The following is a 25,170-nucleotide window of genomic DNA, read 5'->3' as shown; positions in this document are numbered from 1 at the left end:
TAAAACGTGCTTGCAGGATTAAGTGTTCCAATATTGCCAAATAGCTGGCTGACTTCAACACACATGCACTGATGCCAGAACTGGTACAGTGAATGATTGATCTGGGAGAGAAATAGAAACTGTCTTACTGGTAATGGTATCTCCCCCACTTCTGCACTTCTGGCCCCTCTCCTTGAGCTGCAGCTTTGGAAATGTATCAGTTTTGGCCACAGCCCCTCTGCTCCTGCTTGCCACCCGAGAAGTTATTCCAAACCTATAATACTTGCATATCATGAACAACAAATATTCTATAGAAAACTTTGTACATTAGACTAAGATAGATGGTAACAATCCCACTTCAATATCTGACCTTTGACTCATGAGCCACTTAGGATGGGTAGAACTGTGGAAGTTACCAGTAGAAATGTTCCATTCTGCAGCCCAGCATCTCCCACAATTCTGGACCTCTGGGAAGCAGCTGCCAATGAACAGATGTAGGGAGGATTATGAAGAAGAAAATTTTTGTAGGAAGTTTAAGTATCCCCACTCTGCTTGCTCAAAAAATATTTCTGGGCCAGCACATAGGCTTCCAGTGTTTCATGAAGGTGTTGGCAGCTTTGCAAATTCCCACCCATGAGGTTGCTGCAAAAATCTAGATACACACTCCCTTCTCCACTAAGTGCCCTCAGGAGAGAACAGACTGGCCTTCAGACAGAGGTCCTTCTTTTGCCCTTGGTGAATGGTGTTAGTGGCATAAGCAATTTTTAATAATACTTTCCCAGGGATTCTGTTTTTACATTAAACTGGTCAAATTTTGGAAGTACTCCCACATACTTTCAAGTCATCATTCATGCACATGAACATCTTCGGGTCTGGCCAGGCTGAATTTATTTCATCACTACCTCCTTCTGCCACTCACATTCCACAGCCAAATCACCTGTCAAGGGGCCTCACCAGTTTTATGGAGACAATGTAAACTTGACATTATTCCCGAACTTGAGGAAGAGGTCTATGTAAGCTTGTTTCTCTCACCAACAGAAGCTGGTCCAATAAAATGTATTCTCTCACCCAACTTTTTCTATAGTCAGTTGTCCCTGTTTGAGTGCAATTAAAGAAAATATGATTATAAAACCATGAGTTCTCATGGGGACTCAAAGATGAATGTTAATCTAAAATTCTTTTAACTTGAACTGACTACCTTTCAAGTTGGTGCACCTTTAAAACATTCCTTTTAGAATCACAGAATATCAGGGTTGGAAGGGACCTCAGGAGGTCATCTAGTGCCACCCCCTGCTGAAAGCAGGACCAATCCCCAACTAAATCATCCCAGCTCCCTAATCAATTTTGTTGCCCTCCACTGGACTCTTTCCACATCCTTGTAGTACTCCAGATGAGGCCTCACCAGTGCCGAATAGAGGGGAATGATCACATCCATCAATCTGCTGGCCATGCTACTGCTCCTACTCATAGAGCCCAAAATGCTGTTAGCCTTCTTGGCAACAAGGGCACACTGACTCATATCCAGCTTCTCGTCCACTGTAACCCCTAGGTCCTTTTCTGAAGAACTGCTTAATCCTGTCTTAACTTGAGATTGAAGGTTTTTAGAATCCAGTCAAAACCAAAATAAGTCAAGCTCCAACAGCTATTGGAACACTTTTTTAAGTTTATGTTTGTAGAGTGTTAACGTCTATAAAAATGAAAAAAACAATGTGCACTGGTTTGCTAGCTATACACTTAACACATAAGATTAGCAGTGCAGCATCCATGGGTCTCATTTGAAATTGCAACAAAGTTAACAGTCAGAAGGGAGGACACATTTGATATGGGAGGGAGATTAAACTGAGAGGCTTGAGGCTATCTAGTATCAATTTTACATAGAGAAGATAGATGTGGGTGAAGTTATTTAAAAAACCCAAATTTTAGCAGATTACAGTAAAAGCTGGACAAAAGATTTGTCCATCACAAGGTTTTGTTTAATCCTAATTCAATTAACTGGCAAATATCACCCTATTTCACCTAAGAAACGCACACAAAATATGCTACTGACAGCAGGCTAACTTGTTACTAAACTAGTATTTTTGAAAGTAACTCCTCTTGTCAACCACGAAGAATGCACACAACTTCCATGTGTTCAGTAGTGAGTCAGACAGTTGGCTCAAGAGCAAACCCTATTTGGGAAAACACATTCCTTGTTACTCACGCAAGAGAAGTTACTTACATACCCAGTTTCATAAGGTACAGCAAGTGCCTGACCAAACACAATTTTGAATCCCTTCAGCTTGCTACATTGTTGCAGAAATCCACTTTACTTTTTTTCTTTTAAAAATACATTTTGTGTCTGTAATAAATTACAGCCCAAATCATTACTCCTCCATACACTGAAAAATGACTCAGTGGTAGTTCCCTCTGTCTTCTCCCATTCCACCGGAAGACAGTAGGGACAACTGGCATCCTGGATTCCCTCTTTGTTGAAAGCAAGGAGGCAAAAAATTTGAGAATACTCTCCCTATATGAGGCCCAGTCATTCCCTTCCCTTTTCAGTTGACTATTTCCAAAGCAAAGGGAGGCCAAGACAGTGGCTCCCACCCTCAGAAGAGAAGCAAGGTGTAGGAAGGAAGACTATAACAAAGAATTACTGGTAAGTAATTCTGCACTTGTCATATACATCCCTTTTCTCCTATACTGTGAAAAAACAGTAGGGAGAAGTGGCAGTTGCAGCAAATAATGCCATAGGTGAAGGCTTACCTTAATATGCATCCTGTAGTGCCCTGCAAGCAAGAGATGTCCTGTGAAGATAGACTGTTCAGCTGGTCGTGCTTGAGCGTATGTGAGGAAGACCACATGGCAGCCCAGTCTTAACCACTTCAACAGATGCTTCCATCCTCACTGGCCAGGAAGTAGTTGCCACTGTAAGAATGCCCTCCCCGGTCCCGCCACCAAAAAAAAAATTCAAGGGACCAGGTTAATTGGCCTGAACACAAGTTAGACAGATACATACGTTATTTCATCCAATTACAGAAGCCGAAGAAGCTGTTTTTCCCATGTGATGACCATCAGAATAGAAAGCGCTGCTTAATTTGGGCAGACTTTGCAACTCACTGAAAGAATGCAGCCTTCAGAGAACGCAGTTGTCATGTCAGCAGCCTGACTGGGTTAGATGGGCTACAGAGCAACAGGCTGGCTGAGGTAAAACAGACTCCAGAGGACTCTGAGTACCTTTCCCAGACCTGAAGAAGAGCTCTGTGTAGCTTGAAACTTGTCTCTCTCACCAACAGAAGTTGGTCCAATAAAAGATATCACCTCACCCATCTTGTGCCTCTCATCCTGGGACCAACATGGCTACAACACTGCATACAATTGTTCCTTCTCTCTTTACATAGACTAGGAGAAAAGGGAGATATGGGCTTTTCACTGCAAAGTTCAGCCAGGAGCACATTCCTCCCTCCCAGGGCATAGCAGCAGCACTTGGTATTTGTTTGGGCCACACTTGTTTTTGCATTATAGCTGAGCAGTTCAGAGAGACTTTGTGACCAGCTGGCAGTGCCAATTCTGAGAGTAGAGATTGTTAGAAGTGGGGAGAATCAGGAACACTGGAAGCAGAGCACAAAGGATGTTCTCATCAAGTGCCAACAGAAACTTCCTCCAAATGTCTCATTACAGTGCTGTAGAGCCCAAAAGAGAAACATTTTTACTGCAAGAACAAATAACTGCAGTGCAAATAAGTGCATTGTCTATCATTTTCATCAGCCATGAATGGCTGCAATAGCACTGTAGGACCATTTATCATCGGCAAGACTGTATCAGAAACATCTTATTTTCAAGTGTGGAAGTTACACTGCATATTACATTCTTACACCACTTTTTCTTAATTGTACAAATTATTGCTCAGGATCACAAGATTACCATCAGCAAGAAATCATCCCACTCTTAGCATACTTTATGTCCCTCACAAGCAAGGCGCTGGCCAGGGACTATAGTGTGTGTGTGTGGGGGGGGCGGGCAGTCAGTCCCCGGAGCAAGGGGCCAGCTGGGGGCAATGGGGCACGGCGCGGGGGTGGTCAGTCCCCAGAGTGAGGGGTCAGCCGAGGGGAATGGAGCACGGCAGGGTCAGGATCCCTACCTCTCTGCTGGAGCTGGGATGGGAGCCACTTCCTTCTTCCTTTGCTCTTCTCTTCCCGCCCTCTGGTGGCAGCTTGGGTTACTATGCCTGACCGGACACTGTCAAGTCCCTCCACAGCTGATGCCTCCCTCCCCACCCAGAGGTATGCAATTAACACGTTAATTTTGTTTTCAGTTAATTGCAGGCATTAATTGACAGCCCTACTTTTAACAACAGACAGGTGCATTTTTAAGAGATTATCAGCCCACAATGTGTTTGCTATAGAGAAAAAAAAGGTCACATCATAGAAGATTTCTGTCCCAGCTTTATTTTCCCAATCCTAGCTTTAATAAAAGATTGAAACAATTAAAACACACATAATATGATAATACCATTTACAGTATATACATTGTTTCTATATTTGTTTTTCTGAACAAGATAATTACAACAGCCTTGCCCAACAGAACTGCAAAGTGACAAGAAATCATTGGTGTAAAATTTAGACTTTACAATTCAAGCCGCATGACTATATTTATGGAACTAATACATAAGAAATGTGAGGGTAGGCGGGGGGGCGCATTGAACAGTGAGAGGAAATATTTCTGGCATTTCACAAATTAAAAATTAAGGACCTAATCCTGCAAAGACTTACATCAGGGCCTACCAGAGTAAGCGATAACAAATTTACAACAATAGATTAAGTGGTTAACCATTAATGCTTCTGAAAATGATTTTTTGTTGTAACTTTGTCCTTTTTACAATGAAAATAAAGATCCATCAACTTCAAGTGATTCACTGTACTCAATGCTACAATATATTCGACTTAATATACATCCTATAAAAATTACACTAAAAAGAGTTCAAACATTTTATTTATGTTAAAATTAAATATAATCTCATACCTAAAGGATAAATTTACACCCAACTCTAGTAAGGCTGTGTTTCTTATTGGAAGAATCTACCAAAATATCGTTACCTAACTAAAGCCTTATTTCAGTGTTTATAGATGATTTTTCATCACCCTTTCCTGCTTCAACAAACGCTACCTCCTTTCAATATTTTTTAGAACTGCTTACTAGCATCCTTCCATAGCTCATAATTTTGGCTGTGCTATCTCTTAACCTTCAGGTTGTGTTGTGTTTTGATTTCAAGTTAAAGAGTCCTATATGTGCTTAGTTTCAGTATTATTATTATTATTATTATTATTTATTAAAAACAAACATTAAATTGGGAGTCAGGAAGCACAGCTAATCACTACTGGAAGACAATTTGCTAGCATTATGATTTTAAAGCTGATTTCTTGCTCTATAAGATTTTTTTTTTGACAGAAGTACCGTACTTTTACAGTAGAATATAAAAATGTAATACTAACTTGTTCCCTCAGCTATTTAGTGTTTACATTACCACTGAATGGAAACTTTATTTTGGAATTAGAACAAACATCTCTCTTTTATAACAGTATATAAGACTATTTTACTATTTACAGATTATATACAGATTACCCTGGCCTAAATGCAATTAGTATATAATCCTGAAACAGAATATACAGTGGTCTCAGATTCTATTCTAATGTAAACAAAAAATTTGAATTCTACAAGCATAAAGCTTGTTAACATCTCTATCTGCTTTCTACATTGTTTTTTCAAGTAGCACCAAGCTATTTTCATCTTTAACCCCTCACAAAAATAATACAGTCAGAGTGCACTCAGAGTGCAGAAGCCTATTTACATTACGATTGGGGGAATTAAATTTTATCTAGTTAGAGTCTCTAGTACACCAAAAGAAACTTTTTGGCATTCATGTGCTTTTGTACATTATGGGAAGAAAATAATTTCCATTTGTTTAAAAAAAAAAAACATTTTCATTTCCACTAAGATTTTATTACATGATAAAAAGAATATTATCTCAAATGAAATTAGAAAATAGCTAACTTTAACCATTTTACAGTGTCAACTGTTTTCACACATACATACTTAATTAAGTCTAACTGAAAGAGCAGCTGTCTATAAAGTATATATATTTCTCAGCTGAATCCTTACATTGTTACCCAAACTTACTTGAGAAGCTAGAGTTACTCAACGGTTGATAACAGGTGGCAGAAGAACCATTCACCATCTCCACCTGGAACTTTGGGCATGTGGTCAGTCAGATAACAGTGACTGCTTTCAGGGGAATAATAATAATAAAAATATTAAGTAAGCAAGCACTTATAGTGCACTTTTCATCCAAGAGTCTCCAAGTGCTTTATAAAGGAGGGAAATATCACCATTTTACAGATGAAAAAAAACTGAGGCACAAGGAATAAGGCTAGAATGAGCTCACATCAGAGAGTGACCAATCATTGGGATGTGAATCTAGGATTGTTGATGTCCATTTGCTGGACTGGAGAACCCTATCTGTTGGTTAATCTCCACTCTAGCTCTGGCTGCATGAATGTGGTTTTGTAATCCAGAAGGATTCTTCCAGAAGAGGAGACTACTGCCAGGGCACCTCAACAGTAAAGGTGACTTTACCTTGCAAGGACCCACTGATTTCATTAGAGAATTTTTTTCAAAGCCATTAACTAGAAACTTTGCTAACCTTAGTCATTTTCAGTAAAACAGTAATGGTACAAATCCAGCAGTAACCCTGATATATTCGATTCTAAATTCCAGCCTCAATTTTCTGAGCAACTCTCAAGGCAGACTGTTTTCTGGCAAGTGATGTAATCAGTTGCACAGTAGATAAAACAGCATCTCTTTACTGCAGTGTGGTTATTCTTCAATAACCATTTGAGACGAAGTATGACGGAATTATTGCTAAGATATATAGTACTATAAAACTTGCATTAAAAGCAACAACTGTACTGATGGTACATTAAAAGTTGCTTTAAAAATTGCACAGTGCCAGTACAATCTTAACATTTCCTCAGTTTAGTTATTGTGATATAAAACTGCTGAAAAGGAACAGTTATTTTAAAAACTATTTAACCTGTCAGGCTGGATACCGAAGGAGAGCTCACACCATCAACTTCAGAAACTAAAATACACGTTAAATAAACAGTTATTTTACAAGCAAACTTAAATTTTATATATGTCTTATTAAATGTTCACAGTAGTTTCAGGAAAGAAACATTTATGTCTTCAAAACTACTATCTACTTCTTGTTCAACCACTATTACTATGCAAAGTTGTAACTTGTTTTTTTTTCAGTGCTTTTCTGGTAGGTTTTTGGGCTTTTTTTGTAGTGCACCATTCAGTCCAACTATCCTCTCAGTGATGGCTGAAGGATCCCTTTTTCAATTAGATGAGATTTCAGGGTTTTGTATACATTTAGTTGCTGTTCTGGCTGAAGTACCAATAGTTGTTGCAGTAATTTGCTGGGATTTGGACCCCTGTCAATGAAATTTAAGGGAAAAAAAATTTTATTCAATAAAAGCTCTAAACCTACCATACAAAAGTGACATCTTTCGTTTTTCTCCCTACTGTATAAATGCAGCGTCCACTTTTTGAGAGAGAGAGAGAGAGAGAGAGAGAGAGAGAGAGAGAGAGAGAGAGAGAGAGAGACTGATTTTTCTAGTGTAATGATCTCTCCAGAACATATGTGTTGTCTGGTGAGCATAATTAAAACCTGCTTTCTCTGACTGTATCTCTTGTACAAAATGTAATAAGATGTCTTAACTGGGTAAGCCACAAATGTAATATGCGTAAAGGCTGCTGCTGGTCACGGTGAGAATGTGACCGATTCCAAAATTGCTTGCTTTGACTTTCTCACCCTATGTACCTTCCAGGATATTCATGCAAACAAGCTGCATGCCAAAGAATGAGCCAAGTGATGTAAGATGAGTGTCCAACTGATGCCTGTTGCATGTCTTTTGACCACCGGGAAAGGATCTTGAAACAAGAAATCCAAGGGTAGAGAGGACCTTTCTGCTGCAAGTCTCAGCCTTAACATGTTACAAAAACCTCGAATGTCGTTTTGTACATCAATTATAGGAAAACAGACATTTTTTAATATGGCCCTCCCATAGGTGTTTGGTAGGGCATGTCTCTTATGACTTTTTCCTAAACATACAGTTAGATCATGTTTCAGTGACCAAAAAACAATCGATTATAGTTGGCTATGCTTGTTGATTGCTGACATGATTATCAAGATGTTCCTTTTTCACAAGCATAATTCTCAGCAGTTAAAAACTGGCAGAAAAAAGCATTTTCCATGGTGTCATGCCTGACCCTTTGTAACAAAACCTGAAGCCTCCTTTTCTCATTACTCGCCACTGGGATTAAGTTCTTGCTAGAGAGGGGTCACTTTTTGCAGACCATTTTGATAAAGCCATTTTCTGCTCTGTACCTGTTGTTGGATAAGCTGTATACTACCCAAATAAATGGGACCTAGCCTTGGCATGGTAGAGGACCAATACGTTCATAAAGTTTCCTTAACGTGACACTTCCCAATTCTAGAATATAAAATAGACCATCAATCCATAAATTTTCAGGAAATCTCAAGTGTATTTTAAAATATTTTAAATGTATTTATGACAAAGGGTGACAAACATGTATCAGCCACCTTTCGTTAAGTCCACACATTTGCATATTCTTAACTTATAAACAAATACCCAATGTACACATGCATATTGGATATTGTGAGCGTAAGTGAGATGCATACAACTAGACACCCCTAAATTTGAAAGTCTGTCCCCAAGCATCTTAAAAACTACAGTGAAAGAAGCTGCCACGTAATACAGTTGTCATTCTAAAAGCATCCCCTTCAAAATTGCTGTGGCCGAGATATAATTTGGCAATGTTTCTAATAAGTGGGATGTTCTAATTAACAATATTTAAACAAAACAAAAAAATCAGAACCAGGAAGTTAGAAGTCAGATAATTGAAAATGTAGAAGTTTGATAGTTTCTTCTATTTACCTGAAGCCTACAGATTCTCCCCAAGCCACAGACACTATAAAGGGACTGACAGCAGAACTGCCACTGCTCCAATTACCACAAATAAAAATCTGAATTTATAGGGGTTATTTCAGATTCATTTTCTTTATATTCAGTTGGGTACATACTCTTATTTTTTTGTTACCTAGCAGTAAAAGAGGATAACATAGCCTGTTGCAAGACCTCTATAGCAGTTTCATGAGATTTAGCAATGGCTCCAATATTCAACAGATCCCTCTGATCAAATGTAACTGCATAAATTACGTTTAAAGCTAACCTTTACTGTACCAGCAGAACAGAACTACATGTAATGGAAGAAAGTTTGCTAGATCTCTATATTGACTATACACATTTATATATGCAAAAAATACCTTATGAAACTGGTGATATACACATGAACAAAAGTAGCCATCAAGTACTGACAATCAAAGCGATCCATTATTCCGCCATGGCCAGGAATAGTGTCTGCAAAATCCTTTAAGGAAAAAAATGCAGTAGCATAAATATTCACGTACAATACCTCACTAATCTATTGTTTGTATTACAGCAGTGCCTAATTGAAATACGGGCCCCATCATGCTGTACCAACTGAACCAACATGTTACCAACACTGTACCAACACACAGCGACAGTCTCTGTCCTCAAGAATTTACCATCCAAACAGGTGAGACAAAGGGCAGGAGGAAGAGGAGGGGAACAAAGAGATGAAGTGACTTGCCCAAGTTCACACAAGACGTCAGTGCCGGAACTGGGAACAAATTAGGCACTGAACTGCTAGACCAGGACCATCTACCTCTACACATTGTCCTATTTTGTGCCACGCCTTCTAATCTTTAAGTATCATCTTCTAGCATCTTGCCTGAATAGGTTCAAATACCTCCCACAGTTGAATACTTCCATCCCCTTTTTCTACGAGGGTGGCAGCTGCTGAAGCATTTATTTAGCATAAAACATCTTTCCACAGGGTGCTCCCTGAATGTTAAAATGGAAAAGGCACCCTGAGATCCAAGGGTCCATACTCCTGTTTATTTTACTTCAGCTTTGCAAATCCCCCATATGTTTCATTGATTTCCAAATATCCTTAATTAAAAAGAATGTTGTGTCTTTATAAATCCACTGAATATAAGCAATCGCTCTCTGTATAAGCATTGTATTCAAACACTATTTTTAATTTTACAAAAGAAAATCTGAAATGGAAGCAGTGCTCAAAAGGGCATGCAAACTTTATTGGAGATATAATCTAGCAAATGATATATTCTAGTAAATTGTCAGCAGGTATTCATGTATACTACCATCAATATAAATACTTACGTATAACACAATTTCTTACCTCATTATATAAACAAGTATAAAGAGGTAACTCGCAAAAGGTAAACAGATACCAAAATGTGTGTACAATAAAACCAGAAAGTGCTAAGATTTGCCAGAAAGGAAATCACTGTGCATCTTGATAACATATGAAGTTTAAGAACATTATTTCCCAACGCATATTCTGCACCGTATCTCTGATTAAGAAGAATACTGATTCAGAGACTAATGGTAGCTTGTTATCTATCACATCAGCTTGGTTTAGTAGAAAACAAGTGTGTCTAGATCATTATAATCTGAAGTCATCTAATTAAAATTCTAGGAACTGGCTCTATCAAAGTCTTCATAGGTTTTTTTAAAATCTACAAAAATCTGTACATACCTTGATTTTGAAAGCCCTTTTGAATCCACTAGCAAAAAAGCCTCCAAATGGCCCAATTAAAGATGCAAATGTTGACAAAGCAATGCTGTGTATCTGGAATGGGTACATATTGATTGTTTTCTGCAAGAAAACAACTATTAGCAATAGTATACATCAATTAAAATTATTTACAATTATTCCAGATACTCAAGGCCAAACTCAACATAACATTTAGAGGCCTTAAAATTATTTTACTAACAGAGAAAATACATTTTGTTTCAAAGCCAACATGATTCACAGAAAATTTCCAACTTTTCTATTATAAAAAGGTACTTGCCCTCATTGCATAGGGAAAAAATAGACATGTTATATAACACATCAATACATATTTTATCTAATGTGAAAAGAATTCCCTGGTCAGTAGTACTGAAGTATTTTAATATTTATCTTAGACAGAACAAGGGATTTGTCAAATATAACATTTCCCCTTCCCTACCCAATTCCACAGATTCTTTAAACTGACTTGTATCTCCATTTTTCAGAAAGAAAGAAATGTATGGTTAATCATCCTAGTATATAAGATGCAGCTCCAATACCTTCTCAATCTCAGCTCTTTCCAGTTTCCCTCTTTCCTAATGTCTCTACCTCTTACAGGAAAGGAAAAAAAGATCTTGCCCACTAGCCCTCAAACTTTTGGAAAGAGTAACTCTGGCCAGTGTGTGAAAGCCCTCTAGTAACGAGAGTCTCCCTTCCAGGTAACTATCTATCATATTTATGCCTCTCAAATGCTTTGCTGGTGACAGTATGGTGGACTCATGCAACAATCGTTCCAGATTTCAACAGTGCAGGAGGGGAATGATTACCTCCTTAACCTCCAGGTCCCAGAAGCAGCCATGTACTTTATGCCTTTTGATAGCTCTAGAAAAATTACAAAGCAGCTACTGCAGGAACTCTCCTAGCTGGTGAGATTTCCACTCTCACCTGCCACGAATTCTATAGAGAAAGGAAATGTTTTCCTCCCTCTTATATTTTGCACTCAAACTTGTTATATTGTACTCATTTAGTTGATTGATGCGCACTTTTTTAAACTAAGCTTCTGGTCTGTTAGCTACGTCAGAGAGGAATGTTTTTCTATCAGCAGACATTCCTAGTCTACATACTTCCATTCTTACCTCAAGATTAAGAGACTGCTGGGATATTCTGTAGCAACTTAATATCCTAAATGTGCCTCTCTCCTGCAGTCCCCGATGATCACACTGAGTCATGGCACCAAGTCCTTCAGAGAAGAGAGCTCTTGATGACCTATTTAAATACCAGAGAATTCCTGACCTCCTAATCTGTGTCTATATGGACTATGGCCTAGAATTCCTAAATTTTATATTCCCAGTTTGCATCACAGCCACCAGTCTCCTGGTTTGGGGGCTCACAGGAGGCTGCTTCAACGCAGAGGGTTTTGGTCAGGACAAAACAATATCTAAGCATCAACCTGAGTGAATGACAGGAAGTTCTCTAGATTTTGACTCTTTTGGAAGTCCATTCTGTTGCAGAAGTATGTAATTAACAACTGTGATAGTGTTTGTGTTACGTATTAATAACCAGGAAAACACGAACAGTAGTGAGAGATCATCCAGTTTAATTTCTGAACAAAACCCCATCTTGCTTTGGCACTAGGCAGCATGATGCCTGCAGAGGAGGACAAATGGGCACAAACAATTTTAAAACCAGATAAACAGAGTTTGTGCCTTTATGACTGTGTTCAACAGGACATGTGAGACATTAAAGCTCTCTCCATCAACTGACTTGCAAGAGCTTTGACAAAACTGACTTAGTGACGTGTATGGAGCTATAGTCTCTTGTCAATGCAAACATATACTTTCCTATTGGACCACTGCAGGGTTGGGTTACATTTCCTCTTTCTTTACTGAAAGGTCAAATGAACTGGGCAGAAGCCATTCTGGCTTCCTTTCATGAACGTACAGAATCTGGCAGCAAGGGCACATCTAAGACCATACCCTTTCACAGAGGGCAGATTCCACTTTATGAATCTGGGCCAATTCTATAACCCTTTAGACAGAGTAACATACATAAGTGGGGTTCTCTGGAGGTGGACTGTTGAACAAACTGCTTCTGTGACACATGACAGATTATTCCCATGGGTGGCACTGTGCAGAAGAAGCAAGGCTTCCTCTTCTCAAGAAACTGAAAACAAATTCCCTTAGCCATCTCTCTAGTCAGGGATCTCAGCTTGCACACTAAGGTTAGATTTCACCCTTATATTGCTCTTAAGGGCCAAGCTTTTATTTTATGAAGGTTTGCAATTCATTAAGTAGTCCTTCAAGGAGATTTATTTTAGGCCTCAAAGCTATGATATATTCCCCCACTTTGAGTTTATTGGAATGACTCCTTTTATCCCTTAAGGTTTGTTTTTTAAAAGCCATAATCATGGTTTAAGTGATATGAGAGCTACCGTGACAGCTTTAGCTATAATGCCTCTCGGTCTTCCATTTTTGGAAGATAACTGGACATTCATCCAAAAGTTAATACTCTCATCTGGAACAACCTGTAGTTTGTAGTTATATTCTTCCAACCTTGTTTCCACAGTGTTTTAATTTATTAGTTAAGGAACTTTCAAATTTTTACAACCCCAGGACAAAAGATTTCAGAAGTCCAATTTACATCAAGAAAACCAGATGCCCTGAAGAGTATGATTTACGTTCCAAGGACTATACTGAAGAAGAAAACATCAAGGTGGGGGATTGCTACCTATAAAAGAATATTCCACAAAAAGAACTGCAGCTTTCCTGGCAGAAATGTGTATTAAAGGCAGAGACTTGGTTATTCTTCACACGTTCTATCTTGTAGCATATGTTGAGCCTGCTCTCTGTTTAAAATGCTCCATTTGACAGGTAAGGGTTGATACAACAATGTATAGGTAAGTTCTGTGCTTTGTTAGAGCTTCCTATACCAGCTCAGCATAAGGAATTTGAGGATGGGGAAGAGGAGGTGACGTACAACAAGAGAAAATTACTTACCAGTAATTCTGTTTTTGTCATAGTCTTCTCCTCTTCCCCTCGAAGGAGGGGAGTGATGGACTGTTCTATTTTGTTCCTGTTTGGTTGCTCTGGAATTTTCTGATTGAAGGAAAGGGAATGGAGCTGGGCTTTTTATACTGGATTGACTGACAATCTGCTGTTTCCTTATAGGTGGAGGTACAACAGCTCACTCCAAAGAATCTGTAGGATGGGTGTGAGGAGGGAAGGAGATCACTGAGTCACAGAGTTACCAGTCAGTAATTTTCCCTTATTCTACATAGCATTAAGGATTTCAAACATCTTGTGTGTGCTTGACTTGGACAGGAGGGTGATGTCCAGCCTCACACATGTTGCCCACGTGCTGGACCAGCACTGTAACTGTTTCCTTTTCAATCTCTTTCCCAAACAAAATGTGCCAAAGTTTTTAGAGTTTTAACTCAAGTTCTAATGGGCCTAAGAATCAAGCCTTAACTCTTAAAGTAAAACTTTGTGTACAATTCATCACAAGACAGAACGGCTGACTTGCAGAAATAAACTTTGTTAATGACACCAGATTGCTCTCTCACATTATATTTTGGTTATAAAATCCAAGTCTTCTGTTTCCAGGAGAGGTACAGCATGAGTTGCAAGAGTGCAAAATTCCCCACACAACTCCACCAAATATGCCTCAATTACGTTCTGGAGTGACACCCTCCACCGACCCATGGGTGACACTACCTCCTTCTACATATTTATTCAATCCCTGGCCTTTGAGACAAAGTAGGTCACCCTTAATAATAATATTTAATGTACAAAAGTAGGCAAATAAAAATTCAATTCAAACGTCAAATTCAAAGTTTTATTTTTCCTTACCCTTCCCAACACAGCCTGCAGCAATGCTGGTACAGAGTAGCTCTGTATCTGGAAGAGCTCTGATGGTGCACACTCTGTAACAAATCTGTTTGTTTCACTATTGTATTCCACTGGACATACAAAATACTGATACTGAGCCAAAAGGTAGGCAAACTGAAAGGCAAATCAAGAGTTATGATGTATTCATTTCTTGCTTAAGTCACACTTGACAGTAGTTAAAAAGTACGTTTGTTACAAAATGGTTCCAAAGTGGATAGAACATCCCTTCTGAGATTGGCGACTCCTCAACAAGCAGGCTAAGATGGACATTCAGCACATTACTAAAATATCACTAACTTTTGTTATTCTTTTTAGATCCCCTGAGGTCATGCCAGCTGATTGTTTCCTTACTACAACCAGTAATGAATGCATCAGGAGACACTGATAGTGACTCTGTGTTGTTTCTTGAAATCAAGATTTCATTTAAAGGTGAAGTGTAAAGAAAGAAACAAAGCACAACATCTACAATTATTCTGAGCTTGTGATTTTCACAAGCCTCTGTTAGAAGTTATACACATTAACTACAATCTACAGTTATTTTATTTCATGCATACCATAAATTTAAGCTAGCTGTCTGTATCAAGAAAGATGGCATTTTAAACATCAAACAAATGTAATTCACTGTCATTTTACGGAGTGTGAAGAAGGCTGTTAATAGATTTCAATTACAAAATAAGTGTATACTTATTCTCACCAGAACTATAACATTTAAAATGGATACAAACTTTAACAAGAATAGGAAATATGTAATCTGGCAGATATGGTTAGTACAAAAAAGTTTAGCTTTTCCTCAACCATTTCCTGTCGTTAGAAAATGATATATGCTTTGCATTACTTATCAGTGAAATGAATTCTCTAGATAACAAGAGATCACTACTTCTATACACCATAATAGCAGACTGACAATTGAAACGATCCTGTTGTCAAATTTAAGAATCACACGTTAAATGATGAAACTAGAAAAGGAAAATCCTGCAGCTACTTACAATAAATCCAAATGCAACAGTGGAAAAGAAACCTCCAATGAACCCTTCCCAGGTCTTTTTAGGAGACAGCTAATCACAAAAAGAGAAGGAGTTGATATAATCAATTAACAATTTATATCATGATACTTTTGCTGCACAACCACCAGAATTAAACGCTCAGGGCTTGGTTTTCAAAGTATACATGCACTACTGAGTGCAGACATTTCCATGCAAATACCTACACGTATGCCCACATAGACAGTTAAGTGAACAAGCACATCACAGAGTGACTTCTACAGTTAAGGCTGCCCAGCACTGAACCGGTTTTCAGTCACTTACAATTTTGACAAAAATTAAACCATTTGGGCTGAAATTTTCCATGCCAGATGTTTGCGTCAGGCTGAATTTTTTTTTCATTTTTGGTAAGCTTCAGCTAAAGAACAAGACAGACAGTACGTGCCCTTTCAAGCAAAGAAAGATCAGCTGGGAAGACAAAAGAAGGCTTCTCATTGACTGCTATCCCAGCTAACTGGAATATGAGGAACTACCTTATCTGCTCTGCACCAGTAGAACAATGACCTAAAGCTACACATTTGGGTCATGTGATTCAAGCACACAACCCCTCAAGTGGATTGCATCAAGATAGTTACATAAAGCTCTATAGAGATCTAACAGCTCAGCTCCTTAACACAAGGAGAAACCTTGAGGAAGACCGACAAAGAAGGTCTGTCATTTTCTAACTATCAGTTCCTTTCCATCAGCCCTAGCTGAGCAGGTTTAATTATAATTTTAAAAACCCAAGCTCATGAGGGGGTTGAGCTAAGATTGCTAAATGCAAAATATTATATTCAAAAAGCAATGGTTTCATCTAATGAAATCACCACTTCCCTAAAGAAAAGAGTTCCTGCAAACTTAGTTCCATAAGAATGTCACCAATCACAATTTTGGGAACCCGACTATCGACTAAAAAACAAAACAAAAACACTGAAGAATAAAGAACTAGAGAACAGCAAAAGCTTTTTTTGCAAGTGAGTAAAATACCAAAGATCTATTACCAAGAGAAAAAAATGTGTTTATGTTTGTGAAGATCTTGAACAGACTGCTATTTATTTTCCAGAGCTAGCAAATACTGGAGAAGTGGACTGTGGAAAAAAAAATTTCATGGCTTAATTTTACCCAGTAACTGTTCTAATGAGTGGCCTGCATGGAAAGAAAGTAATGTAATTAGAAATAATATCAGTGAAGACTTCCGCTGGTTTGTGGAGCATAAATATTAGATTTTCTGGACTGCTAATCGCATAAATCTCTCTCATCATATTATGTTAACTGTAACACAGAGTATGGAAATTCAGGGACATAGGATTTACCCTGTTTAAATGGCAAATTGTCCAATATACTCTACAATGCCCTGGTCAGTGGCCTATATTTGATGATTTAGGGAAGTCCAAAGAGAGTCATAAAAGCTTATTTTGCAGGAAACCACATCAAAAAAAGTTACAGGGAAACCCATCCCTGTCTGACCCCAATAGGCAGCACCTTTGTCACAAAGCACAAAAAGTTTGGATTTCCCACATTGCCATTAATTTGAATAAATTTGCTCTCTTAATGTAGCTGTATTAAGCAGCTTACAAAAAAATTTATATTCATAATTCTGAACCCAGCAGCTTTTCAAGCTATTAACTTTGCACCACCACTACAGCTAGTGAAAACACAGATCAATACTTCCTCTAGGGTCTTGCAAGTACAATCACAAGTAGGAGGTCCTTCAGATAGAGCTTTGAACCCCTCCTAATGCTACAAAGCAGAGACCAGATGAAGAATGAGTATCTATGCAACCAAGTTCGAATTTAACGAGATCCACAAGAAAAGTGAAAGCTACTTACCTGTAATTGGAGGTTCCTCAAGATGTACAGTCCCTAGCTGTGTTCCACACGTGGACAGGCATGAGCACCATGTGCCTGAGTCAAGATTTTCAATAAGTAGCATTTGTTGGTGTGCAGATGCGCGGTTACTCTCCTTGTGCTCTGAACTGAAGTTACAAAGGGCAGTGCACACCAACGCCTCTCCAGTTCCTTCTCTTACCACAAATCTGGTCATGATCCATAGCAGAGGGGACAAAGGATGGGTAGTAGAATACAGATAGGGAACACGCATCTTGAAGAACAAGAACCTTCAGTTACAGGTAAGTAACCTCCACTTCTTCGAGTGATGGTGCCTATGTGCATTCCACACAAGGGAGATTAGAAAGCAGTGGTCAAACAGGAGGTGAGTGTGAGGACGCAGATAGCATGGATGTTTGTAATAGTGCTGTTTCCTACCACTGAATCTGCAGTACAGATCTGGACCAATGCATAATGTTTTGTAAAGGTATAGATAAAGCTCCAGGTAGTCACCCGATAGATATAGATAGATAGATACATAGATATAGTAGAAGTAAGTTTTGTAGAGATGCTGTAGAGACTGCTTGCGCTCTAGTGGAGGAGGCTCAGACGCCCTAGAACAGGGGGCAGGGAAGAGATACAAGCTAGTTGGTAACAAAGGATGATGCAGCCTGAGATCCATTTGCAGAGTCTCTGCGCAATTCATGCCCTTGATTACTCTGCTAAGGAGATATATAGTCTAGGTGTTTTCCTAGTTGCTTTTGTTCTCTGCAAATAGAACTCCATCACCCGTCGACATTAAGACAGTGGAGCCTTCTCTCCGCACCAGAAGCATGATGTTTTGGAAAAAAATACCAGTAAGTGGATGATTTGATTTATGTGAAACTCAGAAAATCAGATGGTTTTTAACCATCAGAGGAGTGAAGTTCTGGAACAGCCTTCCAAGGGGAGCAGTGGGCAGAAAAGACATATCTGGCTTCAAGACTAAGCTTGATACGTTTATGGAGGCGATGGTATGATGGGATAGCCTCATTTTGGCAATGAATTGATCTTTGACTGTTAGTGGTAAATATGCCCAATAGACTGTGATGGGATATTAGATGGGGTGGGATCTGAGTTATTACGGAGAATTCTTTCCTGGGTGTCTGGCTGATAAGTCTTGCCCACATTCTCAGGGTTTAGCTGATCGCCATATTTAGGGTTGGGAAGGAATTTTCCTCCAGGGCAGATTGGCAGAGGCCCTGGGGGGTTTTCCCCTTCCTCTGCGGCATGGGTCACTTGCCGGAGGATTCTTTGCACCTTAAAGTCTTTAAGCCATGATTTGAGGACTTCCCTAGCTCAGACATAGGTTAGGGGTTTATTACACGAGTGGGTGGGTGAGATTCTGTGACCTGCGTTGTGCAGGAGGTCAGACTAGACGATCATGATGGTCTCTTCTGACCTTAAAGTCTATGAGAAATTACTAAAGGGATGAATTTTGGGTAGAGGCAAAGAGAGACCTTCTCTTTATAAAAAAGTGGTATGCGGCAGATCTGCCATGAGTGCTCCCAACTTGCTCATCCTTCTGGCTGATGTGATGGTGACTTTGAAGGCAACTTTCATTGAGAGGTGGGACATGAAACAGGTGGCTATTCATTCAAAAGGAAATCTAGTAAGGACTGAAAGGACAACATTAAGATCCAATTGTGGTGTTGGTTTTCTGTTGTTGGATGAGTGAAGGTAGTATGGCCCTCAACTGGAGAACGAAAGGCTGTGATTGCTGCAAGATGGACCCGTAGACAGCGGATGGAAAGGCCCAATGTCTTAAGGGTGAACAAATGTCTAAAACGACAGGAATCCCAATGGCTTTTGGAGATAACTGATGCTGTTGTGACCAAGAGGAGAAACATTTCCATTTGGCCAAATAGTATCTCCTGATACAATCCTTCCTGCTTTGGAAGAGAATGGATTGGACCGCCTCCAGACATGAACACTCTACATCTGATGCCCATCCAAATACCAGGCTCTGAGTAACAGAGGGCCCAGGTTGGGCTGACTGGTTACACCATTGTGTTGCATCAGTAGATCTGGAAATGGCTGGATGCTAATACGAGGAAGGGTTGAGATCTTCAAGAGGTTCAAAAAGCAATACAGTCTCGGCCAGTTGGGCACGATGAGGAGAATCCAAGCCTGCAAATTTTTCACAGAACTCGTGGTATTAGTGGGATGAGAGGAAAGGCAAATCTGAGGTGGTCCATCCAAGGTAGCAGAAAGGTGTTGCTTTTTGAGCCTGGCCCAGAGCTGCTCTGAAGCAGTACAGCGGTATTCTTCTCGTTTGCCTGTGAGGCAATGAGGTTCCAAGATGGCACTCCCCACAGGGTGGAGCTGTCATTCTGGACAAAATCGTGAATCTCCCATTTGTGATCTATGGAAAAAGCCTACATCTGGCCACAGTATGGACTACATTTTAAAGAAGCATAACAGCTATAAATTAAAATGAGTATTCAGTTTGGCAAAATACTAGAGAAATTTTATTCCACAAATAAATGTGTGTGTGAAAACCAAGGTTAGATTGTTGCAAGTCTGCTGTTCAGGACAGTTATATCTACTTATTTATAATAAATTAAAAAGATCCTACAAGTAGAGAATTGTGTATGTTAATACCTTAATTAATGGAGTTCTCCCAAAGAAGAATCCAAAAATGTAAGCAGTAATGTCATTGCAGATAACACTTGAGATTGGCACCAGAAACCTAAGGAATAAAATAGAAACATTTCAGGGGGTGGGGGGGGAAATTGACCTAAAACTGAAAGACATAGAATATTCATTGTATAAGGCAAAAATTGTAGTATTCTCTTGCTTTATTCAGCAAGCACTGACAACATGTAATAAGCTTCTGTTAAGCCAACCTACTTGGTTTTGCAAATTCCGTAAGTTTAGCTACACCTATTTTAGCTTCTATTCAACAACGCAACAAGACCTACCGAAGTGTTTAGATATAACACCTTTGCCTTGAATACTGAATTTGCACATCAACTGGAGGACTTTTGTATCATAACAAATTTGAATATCAGTACTACAGGTAAAAAACAGAAACAAACAGGAACAGCGTCACAAGATAACGACACGATCACGCCAAGCAACTTCCTTATTAAAAAAAAAAAATCTAAGGACAACTATCATTTTTTTTTTAAAAGGTCTCCTTTCTGTCCCCGCAACAATACAATACTTGTAATAGATTATGGCAGATGCTATATACTACATTCTCCAGTGAGTTCTCTCCCTACTTTCTCCTCTAGGTCTATTAGTCTTCCTTTTCTCCTTTTGAAAGTTAAAATACAGGCTGACACAATAGCGGGCACTTCTGCAAACAGACATAAAACATGACTCTTTCAGTAGTAACTGGAACTCAACAACAAAAGCTGTAATAGGGTAGAGAAGGAATCAGGCTAAACTTTGACAGAATCACTTAATTATAAGTAATAGGCTTACTAGGAAAAATCATAGAAATGTAGAGCTTCAAGGGACCTCAAGAGATCATTTAGCCCAGCCTCCTGCACTGAGGCAGAACCAAGTTTTCCTTGATCACCTCTAAGAGGCATCTGTCTAACCTGTTCTTGAAGGTGGGGATTTCACAACCTCCCTTAGAAGCACTGGAATAGGTTTTCTAGGGAGGCTGTGGAATATCCCCAAACGCTGGTTCATACAGGAACTTTTAAAACTTGTTAAGGGATTTGTTAAGCAAGTGCACTCAAAGTTGGGATTTTTTGTTGTATTATTTTCCAACTGCATCTTTCATCTGACACAATCCCACAATTACTGCGATTTTGTGCATACTGTGAAAGTAAAAGCAATTCATGCAAGGCAGTGCACTCTGAAGACCACAGACGAGCTCCTGAGTGCTTGCTTAATCTTTTACAGCTGAAGATGTAGCCCAAAATTCAATCTGTGTTCAGCAGAGTGAAAGGATTTTTAGTAAGCAATTTAGTTTTGCAGTAGTAAAGTTTAAGTACATCATTACAGTTTAACACCAGCCCAGAAGTGAGTAGGGATTTATTTGATGGCCCAACCAGTTTCACTTTAAAATTTAAACAGAAGTATTTTGACTCTTGGAACTATTTATATATGAAATTAAGAAGAACTTCTATTGTCTGATAAAGCACAAAAGCATCATTTACTATAAAGCTTGGCTTGTTCACATGACCACTGCGTACCAAAAACTGGAAATACTTTTTGGTTATTTTAGCTCAACTTCATGTACAAGCAAAACAAAGTCTGACAAGTAATACAAGATAAGCTTGTTTGTGTGCTAAAGTTATCCTTGCTGGACACTTAACAATTCACTATTTTTACTGAAAATCATTCTGGCACAATCGTCAAAGAAGATTGGGAATAAAGGATTGCTTCAGAAGGGTTGTCTGTTTATAAGGATTATATACATTATTTGGGCCAAGACTTTCAAAATTTGGTGCCTGAAGTTAGGCTTCTAGGTAAGTGGCCTATTTACAGCAGTGCTAAGCAACCAGCAGCTCCCAATTAGTTCAATGAGAGCTGTTGGGTCCTCATAATTTTGAAACTCAGAACACATTTACTTTAGCTCTCAGTTCAGCAACTTACTTAAACGTGTGCCTAACATGCAAATAATACCATCCCTAGTCAACAAATTATTTAAGCATGTGCTCAACTTTAAAGACAAGTCCCAATGACTTCAACAGGACTTGAGCATACGCTTAAGTGCTTTGCTGAATTGGGATGGGATTACTCGTGTGCTTAAATATCTTGCTGATGGGGCCACAGGCACCAAAATGTGGATTCAGGACCCTAAATTAGGATATTCATTTTTTAAAAATCTTTATCTTGGCCTCTAGCAGACATATTTTTCTCTGGGTCAAGATTTTGCACAAAGTTACAGGACTGTAAAACCAGAGTAAATTTATTAATTTCACTGGAGTTACTCCTGGACTTACAGTGTAAGAGGCCCTCAGATTTGCAAGAAAAATGTAGCCTATATAAGAGTCTGGTCCTCTACTAATTTCTGATATTTTAAAATGTTATAAAAAGTAGTCCTTACTAGACTTCTGCCAATAAAATGAACTACATTCTACTAGTAGATAGATGAAGATATCTGATAGTGCTTTTACAAGATCTAAGTTACACAAATTGAAATACATACATATACAATAAAATTACAAGTCTGCTTATTACAGTCCCCTTACCAGATCATGCCTTCAAACAGATTTTGGATGACAAGATGAGACTGAGTTACAGTGATCAGCAAAGTGACATGAGTCCATGCGAACTGTTAACAGTGCAACAACATAACATTAGTGAAAACACAGATCAATACACATAGTTAAAGACTGAATTTCAGCTAAAGTAGCTGCATAGGAGCTCAAAGGAAAGACCAGGCTGAGTGACAATGCAAGAGATGTATGCACACAATGTATAATAATTTAAATTAATTTCTGAAACACAGCAATCACAATCATGGAAAGCCTCTTGAAATTTATCTACAACATGCACCTAGAATTTTGCATCCTGTAGTTTAAACACTTGATTTATAGAAACATGAGAACGGCCATACTGGGTCAGACCAATGGTCCATTTAGCCCAGTATCCTGTCTTCCAACAGTGGCCAATGCCAGATGCTTCAGAGGCAGCAAACATGGCAATTATTAAGTGATCCATCCCCTTATGTCCAATCATCTGGCATCTGGCAGTCAGAAGTTTAGGGACACCCAGAGAATTGGGTTGTGTTCCTGATTATCTTGGCTAACGGCCATTGATGGACCTGTCCTCCATGAACTGATCTAATTCTTTTTTTGAACCCAGTTATACTTTTGGCCTTCACAACATCCCCTGGCAACGAGTTCCACAGTTCACTGTGCATTGTGTGAAGTACTTCCTATTCATTTCATTGGGTGACTCCTAGTTTTTGTATTACGTGAAAGGGTAAATAACACTTCCCCCACACCAGCCATAACTTTATATACCTCTATCCCAACCCCCACTTAGCTGTCTCTCTTCAAATTGACCAGTCCCAGACTTTTTAATCTACCCTGGTATGGAAGCTGTTCTACACCCCTAACCATTTTTGCTGCCCTTCTCTGTACCTTTCCAATTCCAATATATCTTTTTTGAGGTGGGGCAACTAGATTTGCACACAGTATTCAAGGTGTAGGCATACCATAGATTTATATAGTGGCATTATGGTATTTCCTATCTTATTATCTATCACCTTCCTAATGCTTCCTAGCATTATACACCTCTACCCCGATATACCGCGACTCGGTATAACACGAATTCGGATATAACACGGTAAAGCAGCGCTCCGGGGGGGCAGGGCTGCACGCTCCAGTGGATCAAAGCAAGTTTGATATAACGCGGTTTCACCTATAACGCAGTAAGATTTTTTGGCTCCCGAGGACAGCGTTATATCACAGTAGAGGTGTATTAGCTTTTTGACCACCACTGCACACTGAATAATGTTTTCAGAGAACTATCCACAATAGACTCTAAAATCTCATTCTTGAGTGGTAAAAGTAATCTAGAACCCATCATTTTATATGTATAGTTATGATTATTTTTTCCCCATGTGCGCTAGTTTGCACTTATCAGCACTAAATTTCACCAGCCATTTTGTTGTCCATTCACCCAGTTTTATGAGATCCCTCTCTAACTCTCTGCAATCAGCTTTGGACTTAACTAGTGAGTAATTTTGTATCATCTGCAAACTTTGCCAGCTCACTATTCATCCCCTTTTCCAGATCATTTACGAATATGCTGAACAGCACTAGCCCCAGTAAAGATCCTTTGGGAATCCCGCTATCTACCACTCTCCATTATGAAAACTCACCATTTATTCCAACCCTGTTTCCTATCTTTTAACCAATTACTGATCCATGAGAGGATCTTCCCTCTTATCCCATGACAGCTTACTATACTTTAGAGCCTTTGGTGAGGGACCTTGTCAAGGTTTTCTGAAAGTTTAAGTACATTATATCAACTGAATCACCCTTGCCCACATGCTTGTTGACACCCTCAAAGAATTCTGATAGATTGAAACGATAGTAAAGAACAGAATTATCTCACAGAGGATAAAGACAATATAGTGAGGAAGAGTCAATATGGCTTTTATAAAGGGAAATCATGCCTCATCAATCTATCTGCCTAGTAACTGAAGTTAGGCTTACAAGCGTTTAATTGCCAGGATTGTCTCTGGAGTCTTTTTTTAAAAATCAGCGATACATGAACTACCCTCCAGCCATCTGGCAGAGCAGCTGATTTAAGCAATAGAGTACATTCCACAGTTCGCAGTTTTGCAATTTCATATTTGAGTTCCTTCAAAACTCTTCGGTGAATACTATCTGGTCCTGGCGATTTATTACTGTTTAATCTAGCAATTTCTTTCACAACCTCCTCTACTGACCCCTCAGTCTGGGACAGTTCCGCAAGATTTGTCACCTAAAAAGAAAGGCTTAGGTATGGGAATCTCCCTCACATCCTCTGCAGTGGTACAAATATTTCATTTAGTTTCTCTGCAATGGCCTTGTCTTCCTTAAGAGCTCTTTTAGCACCTTAATTGTCCAGTGGCTCCACTGATTGTTTGACAGGCTTCCTGCTTCTGATTTATTTTTTTTAAAATGTGCTGTCAGTTTTCGGGTCTTTTGCTAGTTGCTCTTCAAATTCTTTTTTGTCTGCCTGATTATACTTTTACCCTTGACTTTCCAGAGTTTACGAACATTTCCATTTTCTTCA

The 25,170-nt window shown here is 39.0% G+C and overlaps 1 protein-coding gene across 2 annotated transcripts in view; it reads right to left on the bottom strand.

Moving 5' to 3' along the window:
- Positions 1–4,385: 4,385 nt before the first annotated feature.
- CDS1 (CDP-diacylglycerol synthase 1) overlaps positions 4,386–25,170 on the bottom strand; it is a 62,729-nt gene continuing 41,944 nt past the window's right edge. The window contains exons 7-13 of one of the 2 annotated variants that reach the window (XM_037896799.2): positions 22,629–22,711; positions 20,077–20,164; positions 15,575–15,643; positions 14,550–14,702; positions 10,687–10,806; positions 9,368–9,471; positions 4,386–7,451 (exon numbers count right to left, since the gene is read on the bottom strand). In XM_037896799.2, coding sequence (XP_037752727.1) covers positions 7,322–7,451; positions 9,368–9,471; positions 10,687–10,806; positions 14,550–14,702; positions 15,575–15,643; positions 20,077–20,164; positions 22,629–22,711 — 747 coding nt within the window. In that variant the 3' untranslated portion in view covers positions 4,386–7,321. The remainder of the gene's footprint in view (positions 7,452–9,367; positions 9,472–10,686; positions 10,807–14,549; positions 14,703–15,574; positions 15,644–20,076; positions 20,165–22,628; positions 22,712–25,170) is intronic. The other variant, XM_043545533.1, reaches the window with a different exon arrangement.

The sequence above is a fragment of the Chelonia mydas genome, chromosome 4 (genome assembly GCF_015237465.2).
Source record: "Chelonia mydas isolate rCheMyd1 chromosome 4, rCheMyd1.pri.v2, whole genome shotgun sequence".
Classification (NCBI taxonomy): Eukaryota; Metazoa; Chordata; order Testudines; family Cheloniidae; genus Chelonia; species Chelonia mydas.
Note: the sequence above shows the minus strand (reverse complement) of the source record. Positions and strands in the feature narration are given on the sequence as shown.